The sequence below is a fragment of the Eretmochelys imbricata genome, chromosome 17 (assembly GCF_965152235.1).
Source record: "Eretmochelys imbricata isolate rEreImb1 chromosome 17, rEreImb1.hap1, whole genome shotgun sequence".
NCBI classification, from domain to species: domain Eukaryota; kingdom Metazoa; phylum Chordata; order Testudines; family Cheloniidae; genus Eretmochelys; species Eretmochelys imbricata.
In genome coordinates, this window is record NC_135588.1 from 2,563,164 (window position 1) to 2,580,558 (window position 17,395).

The 17,395-nt window shown below is 42.2% G+C and overlaps 1 protein-coding gene across 1 annotated transcript in view; it reads right to left on the minus strand.

The window, feature by feature from the left end:
- SSH2 (slingshot protein phosphatase 2) overlaps positions 1-8,395 on the minus strand; it is a 134,721-nt gene extending 126,326 nt beyond the window's left edge. The window contains exon 1 of the mRNA XM_077836337.1: positions 8,200-8,395. Coding sequence (XP_077692463.1) covers positions 8,200-8,262 — 63 coding nt within the window. The 5' untranslated portion in view covers positions 8,263-8,395. The remainder of the gene's footprint in view (positions 1-8,199) is intronic.
- Positions 8,396-17,395: the final 9,000 nt, after the last annotated feature.

A 17,395-nucleotide genomic window follows, 5' to 3' on the forward strand; every position in this document is an offset into this window, starting at 1 on the left:
AGCCCCAGGGTTACTTTTTGCTAGTTTCCAAGACAACCAAGTGCTGCAGGTGAAGGCCTGACAACTGAAAAGTTGCTAAGCCATACTTGACACTGCAGGCAAACTTATGTGTCCCCTGCTTAACTAAGCTGGTCATTGCAGAGAAGAGCATCACAATATCTAGGACAAATGTGTATGCAGAAGGTAAAGTTCTTCTTCGCAAGTCAAAAAGCCTTGTCTTGGGCAGCAGGTTAAAACCCAGTTTTAGATACTTAAAAAAGTAAACCTCAACCCTTTTATTATGCAGCAAAATATGAAACAGGATACGGGTCTCTGGTATTTTCTTGTAGATCTGGAAAGTAAACAAAAATTCAAAGGCCTGATCTACAACCAGGTTTTTATCCCACCATCATAGTCCCACTTTGTTTGCCAGACCCTGCCACTTGAGGATGCCGAAGGTCTGGTGTATGTTGAGTCTGGCTCTCACCTATTGTCTCTGAAAGATTTAGTATGAAAGAGCTGTGCACACATCTGAAAGGCTTTAGAACTCCCCCTTCTCCTCTGTCCCTCATCTCAGAATGAAGTGATGGCAGTTACCTCAGAGATTTCTAGGACTGGCACATGTTAAAGAAGAAAAAAAAACCATGGCTTTATCAGCACATCTTGATAAGAACTAGTGATCGCTCATGTAACTGATTAATGCAACTCCAGAGATAGACTGCCACTCTGATAAATACTGCAGAGGAGAGGAGAGATTTTTAAAAGGTAGTAATAAATGTGATCAGTTTAAAGAGTTGTTTCCAGTGTTGTTGCAGCCACTTTGGGCTAAGAGGTCAATTAGTGTTTGCCTAGCAATTATATTGTTAAGACTACTACTAATGAAAGCCCTGAAAGCACTATTAAAATAAAGAAAACAGAGAAAGGTTATATTTAGTTTCTTAAACTACTGAGGAAAATATTTCCTGTATGTTCTACTAGCAAGGAACTTGAAGACAGAAAATGACAAAAGGTTTCCAAACGTATTTGCAGGGTTCTGCTTCCCCCTTTAGCTAACCTCCTGGGATCAAGAGGGAAGCTGACTGGCTGAAGGTTTGTTGTTTTAAGTTGTGAATTTTATAACAATGAAAACAGCAACTCCTCTTTCTGGGTCAGTTGTCTTCCCTACCCTTAGGGAAACAGTATGCTCTCTTACTGGAAAGGAGTCCGGGCCCGATTGCCTGCCCAGATCCTTCACTTCTCAAGAAAGGGTCAGACAGGATTATTTTGCTTTTCCTCTGTGTAGGGGTCTTTCAAAAAAATTAATGAAAGAGTTACTAATAGTCAATGAGTAGAGACAGTTCTATAGTAATAGTTTCAGAAAATGCCAGCATCCTGCAACATCGGGCCACTTTCCTTTGTTCACCTCATCATGTTAACAGGGATCCCACTGTAAGCTTTTTGGTAAGGTCACCTCTAACATCCTTCAATGCCTTAAACTGTAAATCCGATGCAGAGACTTTTACACCAGGTATATATGGTATCAACTATGTTCTTGCTACCAGATCAAACACACACCCCAGACTTCCATTCTGCATGACATCAACTAGTTTTCCTCCAATATTTTAGGTTAGTGTATATGGGGATGGAAGCAATAGAATTGATAAGACCACCATAGAAGGGGAAAGTAGTAAATAACTGGACACAATTGGTCAAAGCAGATTTAGAGCCTAATCAACTGGGCTGTCACATTTCCATCTCATGATCAAAACTTCAGATCAACGGGACACATTTAAGAAAATTGTACCTCCCCTGCACCCAAAAAAATAAAAAAGCAGATATTAACCATGAGGAGCCAGAGATCAGGGCAAGCCTAAGTCCTGGAACTTTTAGAGAACAGCAGAAGACCTTTGGCACAATGCCTCAACATCTCTCCTGAGACAACAGCACTTAGGAGACAGTATAAAAGGGAGAAGGGTGACAATCTGGTTCTTGTTCAGACAGGAAGGAAACTATTTTTAATTTAATAATGGTGCCTACGTACTGCGGACTTTGGCACGTTTGAAATGCTTACATACGCTAACCATCAAGGACCAACTCTATACAGTGCATTTTATGTGTGGTAGTGAAGAATTCTGCGTTTATGGAATTAACAGATAAACGATTAAATCAGGACAAGTCTTTTTTGAATGATCAGTTTCTGTGTGACACAGGAAAAAGCAGGAAGGTTAGGAGACAGATTCAGAGAAATCTCATTTAGCACCTAACTGTCAGCAAAAGTTAATTTGCTGTGGACATATACTGCACAGACAGAGACCATCTGGAAAAGACTTGTGCTGCTTTCCAATGCTCCTCCACAGCCAGACTTTGCCATGCAAACTTCCAGCTCTTCGTTTTATAAGTGAAGTCTTGGAAAGCATGGTTGAGCCACCACCACAATTTTTGAAGACAGAATGGGAGAGAGGATTTTTTCCCACGGGAGAGGAAAAGGTTGCTTGGAACCAAACACACAGGAGAAGTTCATAGATTTCCATTTGTCTTAGACTAGCCGGAGAGTAGACGAGCCGGTGAATTGTGCAAGAACTCACTCCACCTTTAACAAATCCTGAAGAGTCCTCCAGCTCAAATCTTCATTACGTCTTGGAACAAGGCTTGATTGAACCTTGACAAATTGCAAGCCAGATGGCGGAGTTATTGGGAACAGACTATGGCAAGGTTGTGGAAGACATACAGCAAAGCAGAACGTGGCAGTGCTTTCTCTGGCATTGTCCAAATTCAGACAGCAGGTTTCCATACAGCCTGCCGGATCTGCCTGCATATGAGTCCAGCTGATGTCAGTTTACATATTATTCCACTGAAATGAGGCCACTGGGGGGTGGAGTGGGGAAGTGAAAAGAACTTTGCAAAGCCAGATTCCCAGGATCCTCTTTGACAGATATTCGCAACTAGGGAGACAGTCTCCAGGAAGGAAGGATACCACGGCCCTGGATCCTTTAAATTTCCCTACTAGAGATCTGGCCCCAAGCTTCTCTCACTCCTACAGCTAAATGTGCTACAGCAATGGACAAGGTTTTTCCTCTCTCTGTAGGAACTCCACCTCCCTGAGTGACAACAGCTAGGACTTTGGAAGCATTCTTTGGTCACCCTAACTGTGTCCACACCAGGCAATAGGTCAGCTTAGCTATGACACTCAAGAGCGGGGGGCCAACCTGTGGCTCCAGAGTCACATGTGGCTCTTCAGAAGTTAATATGCGGCTCCTTGTACAGGCATCAACTCCAGGGCTGGAGCTACAGGCTCCAACTCTCCAATGTGCCAGGGAATGTTCACTGCTCAACCCCTGGCTCTGCCACAGGTCCTGCCCCACTCCACCCCTCCCTTGAGCCTGCCATGCCCTCATTCCTCCTCCTGCACGCCACGGAACAGCTGATCGGGAAGTGTGGGGAAGGAGGGGGAGGCGCTGATCGGTGGGGCTGCCAGTGGGTGGGAGGGAGGTGCTGGGAACAGGGTGGAGGAGCTGAAGGGGGGCTGCTGATGTATTCCTGTGGCTCTTTGGCCATGTACATTGGTAAATTCTGGCTCCTTCTCAGGCTCAGGTTAGCCACCCCTGCTCAAGAGTGTGGGTCTTCCACACTGAGCTAAGTTTTAAATGTAAGCCAGGCCTAATTCTATTCCTGTAAGCACTGTTTCCAGCTGTAGGTTATAAACAGGGAAGCCTCCAAGGCAAGTATTTGAGACTAGATCTGCATTCACTTTTAGGTTTACATGTAAAATGTTTGCAGCATCGCAATTTTTTGTGGCATGAGGCAGCAAGCTCCACACAAAGAGAAAAGGAGTCCTTGTGGCACCTTAGAGACTAACCTATTTATTTGAGCATAAGCTTTCGTGAGCTACAGCTCACTTCATCAGATATGAAGTGAGCTGTAGCTCACGAAAGCTTATGCTCAAATAAATAGGTTAGTCTCTAAGGTGCCACAAGGACTCCTTTTCTCTTTGCGAATACAGACTAACACGGCTGTTACTCTGAAAGCTCCACACGTGCCATGTCGCCACAAACACAGTTCCAGAGGAGTGTGGGGATTCAGATAGGGAGAAGAGGGACAGTCTTTGCTGTAGTTAAGGGAAAAAAAGACTGATAAAAAGGCATCTTTTACTCTTAAAACATGAGCTAGGCTTTTGCCAAAAAAGCAAACACCCAATATTCCAGAAGAGAAACTGGAAATCTTTACAAGGTTCAAATCCTTCAGCTCTTAAGCAACGGCTGCTGTGTTGATGAAGGTATCCACTCTCTAACTCCCACAATAACCACGTACTCCACCTTGATGAAATCGCCACTGGACCCATACGACACTTCTGCTTATTCCAGCTACTGCTTCTGGTAGAAAGAAATGTTTTGTAGGATGCAGCACAGAGGTCTCTCTTTTTTGATAAGAGTGCCAGCATAGTCAAAAGCCAAACTACAACTGGAAACTCAGACAGACAATTAAGAGATCATGCTTTATAAGTAACCAGGTGAAATACTGCAGATCTAAAACAACCTGGTCAAATCACAGTATGAAACACTCCTCTACAACACAATAAATATTTGTGAGGTGCTCAAATTCTATGGCAATGAGGACAAAAATCCAGAAATAAAACCAATCAATTTCAAACTGATTTGAATCATCTATTCCCCTGAATCCAGGGAAGCCAATTATAATACTTTTGCAGCACACAATGCAGAAGTCCCCTGTGGTTCAAGGACATTGACGCTGCACTATTTGAACCTCCTCTTCTTGTCTAGGGAGTCTACTTCTAACAGAAGAGCATCAAGCAATTTATAAGGGACTCTGTCCTCAAAGTCCTTCAGTGACCTAGAAATGAAATTCGTTCCTCCATTTGGTCACCCGTTGAAGCATACACAAGTGTAACACTTTCTCCTTACTCCCAGTTTGAGATGGCAAAGCAGCAGTCTGAGAATTTTTATGTCAAGACATGAAAACATCAAGCTACGTCAGACCTCTACACTCTGTGGGGGACTAATTTATCAGATTTAACTTGACCTCATCCCCATGTTACCTAGAGAAGGAACAAAAAGTTGGGGTTTACATTTAACTCTAGATGATTGGTATAATGTGTTGGTGTCCACACAGAAAATATCCATATGTAACAAAAACAAAAAACCCAACGGTTCGATTTGTCTATTAGAACATTACAGCAGCCAGTCTTATTTTTTATAGAAAACTATCAACCTATGATCCTGTGCACATAGAGAAAGGATTAAAGCACGGTTTGACCAAACATCTTGCTAAATTATGCAGAAATTTTCCCACAAAATTGCAGGCCCCGATCTTACAAGGGACTTTATGAGCAGACTCCTGCAGTTGTCCAGAACCCTGTTGAAATCAACAGGGCTCTCCCTAGGCAGAGGGGACCTCCCATAGTCAATTTCAGCATAAAGATCTTAAGGAGGATTAACAAGGTGATAGACTTGCCAGAAGCACAAGCCTTCAGCATTTCATTTGGGACCACCACCTGAAATTCTTGGGCCATCTCACCAGGAAATTTTCAGTCCAACCTTCTCACACAGGTACCTAGTGGCACTGAGCTGTAAAGGTCAATGGAATTCTGACAAGAGCTGGATATTAGCCAAACGACAGTCTCCACTACAGTGTGGCTTGGGAATTCTTGTGGCACTCAATGGACAAAGATTGGAGACTTAACTCCAGTGACTATTTAAGCTTGGTGGCATATCTAATATATTGAAACCAAATGCTATACTTTGCTTAACACTGAAGAAAGTTTAGCAGCAGATATGCAGATGAGCTGAAATAGTATATATTTTTTCTGAAGCTCCTTTCATCCTAAAAGATCATAAAGGACTTTTACAATTTTATATTATTATTATTAGTAGTAGTAGTAATAATTATACACATGCTTCAACCACTAGGGAAATGCAGAAGGCATTTGAAGAGTTCACAAAAACCCCATTACAACTGTTTAGGGCAGAAAGTGAAAAATACCATTTCCACTTGAGACTGCAAGGAGAGTTTTAGGTAGGCGGAAAGTAATTACTAAAGTTAAAGTCTGGTCAGGACACTAGAGCCCACACACTTACTCTTGACAGGTTTCAGAGTAGCAGCCGTGTTAGTCTGTATTTGCAAAAAGAAAAGGAGGACTTGTGGCACCTTGGAGACTAACAAATTTATTTGAGCATAAGCTTTCGTGAGCTACAGCTCGGATGCAACCGGAACGAAAACGAAAGCTTATGTTCAAATAAATGTTAGTCTCTAAGGTGCCACAAGTCCTCCTTTTCTTTTTGCGAATACAGACTAACACGGCTGTTACTCTGAAATCTTTCCTAACTGTTCAGAGTGATCCAAATCCAAAGCAACTTTTTTGGTAACCTAGAAGGGAAACAGGCTGGTTAGCTCCACCAAACAGGGCAGCCTTGCAAAGTGATTATCACGACAAGTTTAAATGGAAGGAGCTATTTGAGACTAGGCATCAGTTGGGATGTATGAATTACATTAAAAAATATATATATATCAGTCTTGTCACCAACCCAAGAGTTCCTACCCGAAAGAGGCAACAGGCTAACTGCTGAAGTGTTTTACACATGGAGGAAGTTAGAAGCAGCTAAGCCCAGACTGTTACCCCATGCATGGTTGTGAAAACAACATATGATGAAGTAACAGAGTTAATCAATATTTATAGCAAAGTAACACAAGTGGAGTTAATCTGCACTGCTAATAAAACAGGCATGTCTTAGCAAGACAGGGAAAAAAAAAAGAACATAGGTGTTAATACCCTTGTATTCAAAATAACATTTGATGTGATACTATCAAACAGTTAATCCACAATTTAGATCAAAAGAGATTTTACCCAACCCAAGAAATATTTTCGGAGCGGTTTTTATTTTAGCCAAAACAACTGGGATTTCAACATTCCCCTGAAGCAGTTGCAACCTAAACATAATGTGAGTGTGATAATACATGAGACTTTCAAAGTGAAGCCAACTGGAAACTGAATAGAAACGAAGTGAAAACGACTTTGCAGTTTTCACTGCCATCCTCAGTTAACTGCTGGTAACAAACTATATCAATTGTAAGTAGTAATTTAGATGCTTCACGTTCAGTTCCTCCCCCCTTTTAAAACAAAACATGATTTTGAATATGACAGCATCCCTTTCACAACCTGCCACACTCCCTGATTTGGGATTAATTTCTGGTAGTTTTGAAGACTCCTTTAATGAGAGCTTTCACTGCCATGGAGAGATTTAAAATCTTCTTGTTTCAAATACTGTCTCAGTTTGATACAGCCTTTTGAAGATTACATGCAGCACTGAGAAGGAAAATCTAGTCGCTTTTTCTGAAAGAAAGCTCATGCATGGAAGATGCCTAAAGGCAAATACCAGGTTAAATCATTTTTAGAATACAGTTCTGTAGGGGAGGAATTTAACATGGTCACTTATTAGAACCCCAGTTTCCTTTTAACCAATGATTTTTACATTTCTTGCACAATGGAAGCGAAGACCAGCCAGTTTATTTATAGTCCATTTCACTTTCTGGTGGTTCTCATTCATCTTTACACCCTGAACTGTGTTGGGTGACAAACACGACAGGGCAGCATTTAAACCCAGAAACAAATGGTTTCCACTGAAACGTCATTTCACTGCAACATTTTACTTCTGAAGTTGGGTAAAACATGCCATCCATGAGATCCATATTTTTAAGACTCCCCTGACCTGATCAGCTTGCTTTCAATAAGTTAAAAGCCAACCACCACCAAACAGAAACCCACACACTCTCTAGAGACATGGCCCAAGAGAGAACCCCCTTCCCCAGGCTATTTCTTTGCAGCAGAGCAATAAAGATGGGCCAGAACCACATAGGGAAGCAGTATGTAAGTGACCCAGACATAGATTCACTTAATCGTTTTGCAAGCACACTATAAAAGCTATAATGACATTTTTGCAAAAGGCAAAGGGGGAAAAAAGCAAGAGCGATCCTGCTTATCCCCTCCCCGCTGCCCAGGACGGGTCCAGGCTTGGTGCCTGCCCGGAGCCTGCAGCCAGCCTGAGCATCCCTGGGGCTGCCCTGCTCGCGCTCAGCTGTCAGGCCCGAGAGAAGGGGGGGCGGGGAGGCGGCACGGCGCGCGCATGCGCGCACACACCAGCCGGACCCTATGTGGCAGCTAACTGCCTTTCCCTCCGCCTCAGCGAGGGAGCGCCGGGCGGGAGGCGGCGGCCGGGCGGGGAGACTCACCGAGGCGCAGGGGCTGGAGGTGGCGCTGGGGGTAGGCGAGCGCTGCACCGTTACCAGAGCCATCGAGGCGCGGCGGGGGGCCCCGTCCGGCCGCGGGAGGGGGCCTTACTCCATGGCGGGGCCCCGGAGCCGGGCGGGAGGCGGGGGCGGCACCGCGGTGACCGCCGGGGGCAGCAGCTCAGCATTCACCAACGGCCCCTCGCCGACTGAGCGAGGCGCGGCGGGGCTGGGCCGGCCGGGCACAATAAGGCGCCAACGCGCATGCGCCACCTGTCAGCCCAGCCACGCCCGCGCCCTGCTGCAACAGCCGTTAACCCCTGCTCTGCTGGCCCCTAGCGAAACCCACCTCCTCGCTGCTGGGGCTGCTGCAGAGCCCCTTCCTGCTCCACTCCCTTCGGGAAACGGGCGCAGGACTGGGCTCCAAGGGGCTCGCCCCTTCCCTTCCCCCGGTTGAAAGGATTCCCAAGAGGAACCCTGCAGGGTGCATCACTAGGGCAGCTACCCTCAAAGTGTTCAAAAAATCATGCCTCCAGAATCATGAGATCGGTTTACAATGATGAGATTTAAATAATAATGAATAACTGCTGGTTACCTTCTGGTTTTTGAGTCTTTAGGGAGCACTGGGATGACGTTGCTGCTGCTTCTTCTTGTTCTTTTTTGAGGGTGGAAATGAAAGCTGAGGTGGAATCCCATGGTTCCCGGAGCTAGGGCTTTAAGAACTACTTCCTGTGACTCTCATGATAAAATTACTTGAGTTGGCAACACAGATGATATCTTTGTAATTCCCCAACATTCCAGCCATCCGCTACAGAAAACAGCATCCAATCTCCTTTTGGGATTCTCTGGGAGATTCGCTGACTAAATCCATGGAGGCCTAGATACCTAGAAAGTGATGGGTCTGTGATGTGCGCACACAAATTTAAGCCATAAAATGCCCCCAGAATTCAAAGTGTGGAAGTCTGGGAGCAGGGATGGGGGCGAGAGGGGGGCAGCAATACGGTTATGTTAACAGCTTGAGCAAAACTTATTTGTTTTGGGGGTTCAGCAGTTAGGGCCATTAATGGGAGTTTTGCCATTTAAGTTAATGGGATGAAGAATCAGCCTTTTGTCGGCATCTAATGAGATTATTAATTGTGATTACCAGAGACCATAATACATATCAAACAGAAAGCAAGCACTCTTCTTCTCCAACAGCTTGCATTAACCCATCAATTCCTCTTAGGCACTCAGTGCATTTCACTCTCATCTCCTCCTTCAGGTTGACAGAACTGTCACGAAAGCTTTGGGCCCTTTAAATCTAAGCACAAGAAAAGCCCTCAGTGCTAGTTCTTTGGTCTATCCCCCACTGCCCTGCAGTCAAAATAATTGTCAGGCAGGCTCTGCAAACTGTACAGCAGTTATCCTTTACCACGGTACAAAAGTTAAGCTCACTAATGAGCGTTTGCCTCCTAGTGGATGAAGGAGGATGAAAAACGGACTCAAAATAAAACTGAGTTTAGAAAGTGATTTTTGTGGGAATGCTTCACTCAGGGTTATGCAGAAAGTGAGAACTTTAAACATACAGAATCCACAAAAATGCACCTGTTTGAGGGATCAGATTAGAAGGCGAGAATAAGCAAAGAAACATACATAAAGCAAGTAAAGAGACAAGGTGGGTGAGATATCTCATTGGACTATCTTCTGTCTCTCTGATATCCTGGGACCAACATGGCTATAACAACACTGCCTACATAAAGAAAGTGTCATTGAACTGCTTGTAACAACCATCAGATTATTATTTTGAAACATAGTTTTTATGGAAAGCATGTTAGCACTGCTATGTGATTTATAGGGAGTGATCAGGAAAATTACCTCCAGCCCCTTTATAAGCTATCCTCCCCCTCACTCTACATATTCCATAGCTTCCCAAGCAGAAGGTGTTTTTACTTTTACTTTTTTTGTATATTTATGCTTTGCATGATCATATACTATGACAAGCTTTTTATGACAGTCTCTAGCTTTGAACCTTTGGGTGGCTTCGCCACTTCTATTAGCTAGATTTTATTTTCAGCAGGTTTCAGAGTAGCAGCCATGTCAGTCTGTATTCGCAAAAAGAAAAGGAGTACTTGTGGCACCTTGGAGACTAACATTTATTTGAGCATAAGCTTTCGTGAGCTACAGCTCACTTCATCGGATGCATTCAGTGGAAAATACAGTGGGGAGATTTATATACAGAGAGAACATGAAACAATGAGTGTTACCATACACACTGTAACCAGGGTGATCACGTAAGGTGAGCTATTACCAGCAGGAGAGGAGGGGGGGCATGTACATGGCGGAGGGTCATTGCTGGCACATGATGGCATATATCATATTGGTAGACGTGTCCACATATCTATTCAGGGGACACCATCATAGGGCCTAATCACATCAGCCACACTATCGGAGGCTCGTTCACCTGCACGTCTACCAATGTGATCTATGCCATCATGTGCCAGCAATGACCCTCTGCCATGTACATTGATCAAACTGGACAGTCTCTACGTAAAAGAATAAATGGACACAAATCAGACGTCAAGAATTATAACATTAAAAAACCAGTCGGAGAACACTTCAATCTCTCTGGTCACTCGATTACAGACCTAAAAGTGGCAATACTTCAACAAAAAAACTTCAAAAACAGACTCCAACGAGAGACTGCTGAATTGGAATTAATTTGCAGACTGGATACAATTAACTTAGACTTGAATAGAGACTGGGAGTGGATGGGTCATTACACAAAGTAAAACTATTTCCCCATGTTTATCCCCCACCCCCACCCCCCACTGTTCCTCAGGCGTTCTTGTCAACTGCTGGAAATGGGCCACCTTGATTATCACTACAAAAGGTCCCTCCCCCCCCACTCTCCTGCTGGTAATAGCTCACCTTAAGTGATCACTCTGGTTTCAGTGGGTATGGTAACACCCATTGTTTCATGTTCTCTATGTATATAAATCTCCCCACTGTATTTTCCACTGAATGCATCCGATGAAGTGAGCTGTAGCTCACGAAAGCTTATGCTCAAATAAATTTGTTAGTCTCTAAGGTGCCTCAAGTACTCCTTTTCTTTTATTTTCAGCAGTGTACTCCATTCTGTATAACCAGGGATAGAGTATAGATATGGTTGTTCAGGAGATCAGTATTTCTGGTTTCACCTGCATTTTAAGAGAGAGAAAAGAACACTCCTTTTTGTGTTGTGATCCTCTATGTGACCTAGTTTTGTAACTGGATTGCTTTTTTCCACTCCAGTGCATTCCCTTCACTTCCTTATCGACCCCTGTAACAGACTCATTATCTTTTTTTTATTTTAATCCTTTAATTTTAAAAGAAGTTACAACCCTCTGGATTTGTGTAGGATTGCAGGATTGGGCCCTTTCAACATTTGACATTGGAGAACTCGAGTGGAGAAGAAATCTCATTTTAAAATGCTTTCAGTTGCCTGATCATTAAACATTTGCTCTTGGGGATAGCACTTACTAACATAAAGTCAGCATAACTGTCTCATAAAAAATATCAAGTTAGTTTGACAAGATCTATTTTCCATAAACCCAAGTTGATTGGCATTAATTACATTACCCCTTTAATTCTTTATTAATCAAGTCCCATATCATCTGTTCCATTATCTTCCCCAGGATGAATGTCAGGTGGACAGGACTATAATTACCCGGATCATCCCGTTTACCCTTTTTAAAAATTGGCACAACATTAATTTTCTTCCAGTCTTCTGGAAGTTCCCCAGTGTGCTAAGATTTAGTGAAATCAACATTAATAGTCCAGTGAGCTCCTCAGCCAGATCTTTTAAAACTCTTGGGTACAAGTTATCTGGACCTGCTGATTTAAAAATGTGTAACTTTAATAGTTTCTCATTAACATCCTCCTGAGATATTAGTGTAATGGAAAGAAGGTTAACACGATATAATAACACTATCATCTTTTCCCCCCCAAATACAGAACAGAAATATTTATTGAACACTTCTGCCTATTCTACATTATTATTGATAACTTTACCATTTCCATCTGTAGTAGAGCAATACCATTGTCAGGATTCTTTTTGTTCCTAATATATTGAAAAAACCACTTTCTTATGATTCTTAACTCTGCTGACCAAAGATTTCTCCTTGTGTCTCTTTGCTTCCCTTATCAATGTTCTATAATTCCTAACTTCTGATTTATATTCATTGCTATCTACTTTCCCATTCCTCCATGTGTTATATATTATTCTTTTATTTTTATCGCTGCCTTCACTTCCCCTCTAAACTATGTCATTTTTTAAATCAGCACAGCCTTCTTCCTCAATTGTGGGATTGTGGCTTTTGGGTCTTAACCACAAGGCCATCCTTCTTCTCTAGCTTTGCTTGTAAGCACTGTGGCTCCAATTCATCACTGTGGTCCCAATTCAGCAAACCACTGCAGCATGTACTTAACTAAAAAATTACATATTAAAATGTCATGGATGAACACAATTTCGTTGGGCAGAGTGGGATACCGTTTTGTTTTTAATAACTTTAAAATATACATAAGGTTGCTTGTATCTTCATCATCTGCATGTTTAAATTGTATTTTATATTTGCATAATGTGTATTTTTTGGATTGTTTCAGTGAAACAGAAATCTCTGGGCAGAGTGGACCAGTCCCTCAGGTAAAAAACAGTCTGTTTACATTTCTTTAATATTTGAATGCAAATAAAAATGTTCAGTTCAGATTTGTCATCTAAGTTTCAGGGCCTAATGTTGCACTTCACATTGACTGCTTTGGGATTTTTGCCTTGGACACTGATTCTGCAATGCAGATCCCTGCACAGGGCTCAATGCAGGATTAGTCCTTTAGCAAGGAGTTCAGGATTGGGCCTCTAGTGTTCCTGGCATTTTATTTATCCCAGGGTTTCATAGGGGTAAGGATAAAATCAGGGAGAAGAGAGATCAGACTGCTGGAGCCCAGCTAAGGGACACAGGGAAAATAGGAGGTGTGAGGAGTTCTTTAATGGTTTCCTGATTCATCTCTTCCAATTTAAACCATGTACTATAATTTAAGAAACTGGAGCTCAGGTCTATGAAATGAAGTTATACTTAGATCTGAAACGAGAAATGTGCCTTATAATGAGCAATAACTGTAATGTCTGCTTGGACATGGGAGCAATTCTTCATTCCTAGTACACCCAAACCTCCTATTGCAGGAGCTTTGGGGACACAAGAAGTGTAGGATCAGATGTTATGTGTTCCCTGGCATTTGGACAAAGAAGCTTAGCAGAAAAGGAGATGCTTTCACAGGCAGAGTGTTGAACTGACAGTCAACTCATGGTCCATGCTCCCATGAGATTTCTGCCATTATCTTCAATGAAAGCAGAAGGAGGCCTCACATTTGAGGATGTGAAGGACTTTTACCCCATCACTTATGACAGGGATCTTGTTGTTTTTTGCCTTTCTGTGTGAAGTATTGTGCTTGGTGTATTGATTAATTCCAATGGATGGTTTCCTGCAGGCATGGGGGTGATCACTGGTGGATGTCACCTGTATCCTCAATTTGCATATCTCTGTAGTACAATCAGGTGTAAACAGTGTGCAGGTTAGGAGTTCCCAGTGCCTTCCAGCGATCCTCTCAGATGGGATTGGGGTTTCATTTTGAATAGATTTGGAAAAGTGGAAGTCCTGGGATTTCCCTCAGGAGTAATTAGAGAAATACTTATCTGAACTGGCCTCCCAAAGAGACAGTTCTCTGGCTTTCACCTATTCATTGGCACTTCTAGGAATATTTATACAGCAAACACTTGTAAAAAGTCATTCCTAACAAGTAAATAACCAAGTTGTTTTCTATAGTCAGCTAAAGGTCTAATAAATCCGTTGTTAACTAAAATAACCACAGATATCCAGGGGATTGAAGGCCATTAGAAAGCTATAATTTGCATGTGGAGTAGTTTTCAGCAGCAAAATTTAAGTGTAGAGGAGGAAGCTATAAGGGAAATGTATTCTGATTTAAAAGAACAATTAGAATGCAGCCTGTGGTAATGACAGCCAATTACATGGATCATAAGTTTGTGTCCATATCTTGCAAGTTGCTGTGGGTACCATGCTCAGCAGGACTGGCCCCAGAGATCTTTTAACACACCCAAACCACGAGTTATTTTTGTCTTCAGTAAATATGAAAATAGTTCCCTTGCTGACACACCTTTTATTTTATTTTCAGTATTACCAAACATCAACGATTATAGCATAGTCCCGCTATGAAGTGTAAAAGGGCACAGAATGCCCCCAGACTGCATCTTGTGTACAAAACAAAAAATAACATATAATAAGAGTTACCCCAGCAAAACATCTGTGATGACATATTCAGCACATTATTTTGTCAACAGCACAGCACAAGTATTTGATGGCAGAAGGATATGCTTTGATTTGAGGAAACATTAAGATATAACATCTGAGTTAAATGGGGTGTGATTACTGTTTTGCCACAGTATTTAAATTTCAGAGAAATAAAAATAGAGCCATTTAGATCACTCCTGCCAGTTTTTTTCCCCGCCTGTTCTCATTTGGTGGTTTAACAGCAGCTTTGAGGAAAATTAGAGTATTTTTACAATTGATAGTTTTCTTTTTTAGAAAGATTTATAGATTGACCACAACAACATTTTGAATTCCACCAGGGAATGAAAAGACAAACAGGAATTAATCATGCAGAACCTGATTTGAAGTGAATAGAATTAGAATCCATTTTAAAGCCACATTTTAGATTATTCTAACAATTCCATGCCCAAAGCTTCAGATGCATTTTATTACAGTAATCTAGGGTTTACTTCAACACATTTTGCAAATACACTAAAATAAGTGTCTATTCCCTAGTCATCTGTTTTGCTAATTATAATAGTAACAAAAATTTACAATTAATTTCAGTGTATTTTCCCCATGAAAGCTGATTTAGATGATTTTTGTTTCATGCTCCCTGCCTGAAAACAAATGCTATATACTAAAATGAAGTTAGTATTATAGTGAGGACAGAAGGGTGCCTTAGTTGGACAAATGGGTATTTGAGTGTATTCAGGAGAATATTGTTTATGTAGAAGGATATTAAATATGCAGAATAGATGGCCGAAGGCCTAAATTACAACCATGCAGACCTTTGAAAGAGTATTTATAGGAGCACACACAGGAAAATAAAACATCTCAGGGTACTGTTTCAGGGCTATGCCTACCCTGTAGCACCCCCTGCTGACCTAGTGTGGCACCGCAGCACTTCCTGCCTCAGTTTCCCTTCTCTCAGGGTCCCTTAAGAACTCTACACAGTCCAAAAGTTTGTAAGACAAAATTCCCCTGCTGTGGTTCTACTTCATTAAATATAAATACACTTGAAATAAAGTCTTTTCCTTTGGCTCAGGCCTTGCACAGCCCTTGTCATTGGGACCTGTGGTCTCCGGTAGCTCCTCTCACTTCAAAGAGCTTCTCTCTCTGAGGACCTCCCTACAAATGAGCCCAGATGGCATTTTGTCAGGCCAAGTTGCTTGTTATTCAGTTAACTGCCTAGAAATACTCATTCCCCTTAAAATAGCTTGTCTTGGGTAGCCTGGGCCTGGACTCCCTTAATGGGCCCAGCTAACCCTGTGACAGGGACAACACGAAGTTAGGTACATGGGCCCCAGGGGTTCTCACAACAATTTTTTGGGTGGTCTCAGAGTGTGGCCACCAGCAAACACTCTGACAATTTTTCCTAAAATACTTAATTAACTTTAGGAAAAACAAATAAATATGCACATATACATGTCCAAATCATTGTAATTTATGTAGGACCCACATGAGGCTTATGCACCATTTAAGCTCCAGTTCAGCTCTTTGGAACAAATTTTATTTCAAGAATTTAAGTGGGATGTAAGTGGTGTTGTGACCTTGGGTAGACCTCTGCACAGGGGGAATTTTACCTGTAGTTCTTTTCATCTTCAGGGGCCTTTACAGATATATTAACACTCATGTCCCTCTTTGGGAAACTGAGGCAAAAAGGTTAAGTGACTTTCACAGAGTAAGCCAGATCTGGAATTTAGTACTCAGTTGTTCCCAAATTAGACAGACAATATTGTTTGTTACAGAGTGCTGGGCTGGGACTCCTGAGCCAGCGTTCTGTTACGCCAGCTCAAATTAAGGAAGGTAAATTGGAGCTGGCTAGAGAAACCTGTGCCTGACTGGTGAAGGGGAAACAGCTGCCAGCCTAATTAGCCTGGGGTTATAGACAGGCCCAGAGGAAGGAACCAAGGGGAAGTTGGAGAGAGGAAGGAGAGTGTTAGTGCTTCCCTCCTGGTTGTAGAGATTGAGACGCTCTTAAGGCTGAAACCTCTAAGCTGTAGACGGTGAGAAGGTGGTGGCATTGAACCCTGCAAATAAACTCCACCAGTGATTGCTGAACCTGAGGGTCTCTGAGTGGTTTTTGGAGCAGAGGCAGGAGCAAAGGGGGCCCTGCTATACCCTGTTACACTGTTCAAACAAATAATGCACCAGATTTTGGAAAACAATCATACTTTTAACCTTTGTTTTGGTAGATTAAAGTTGATAAGGTTAACGTTTTATGACAGTCTCTGATATCCCATGAAATGAGCAATCATAAACCTGTACTGCAGGATAGAGTACAGTGCCATAGTCCCACAGATAAGTAGCATGCAGAAGTCATAGTCCAGAGTTCTTGTGCATGTGGAGATTAGTCAATCCACATGGTCATGCATCTTAAAAAGCAAAAAGTATAGAGACATTGCAGAAAGAATAGCATAAGATAAATACAATTTACTGGAAAAGTCAGCCATTCCAGAAGTGCTAGTTTGTAATTCAATCAATAAAGACATTGGGAGAAATTCTACTCTGAATTACACCAGTGTAATTCCATTGAAGCCACTGGCGTGCCTCTCTATTTACACCAGGGTGAATGAGAACAGAATTAGTCTCATGCAGACCACTTTTCTTTCCCTCCTCCTTTTCATCCTGTGGAACGGGTTCTCCATTATATGGAAGAATAAGAGAAATAATGATAGATCCTAATCATGCAGATTCCAGTCTAAATCTGTTCTTAAAGAACAGCGTGCTTAAAGACCCCCTTCTGTTCACTGTAGCTGGCTTACTCCACAGGCCACTCCAAAGTTTCTTCATTCTAAATGAAAAGAAGAACCCAGTAATGTGTATTTCAGTTTGGCCTGTAATTCATTTCTGTTTATGCT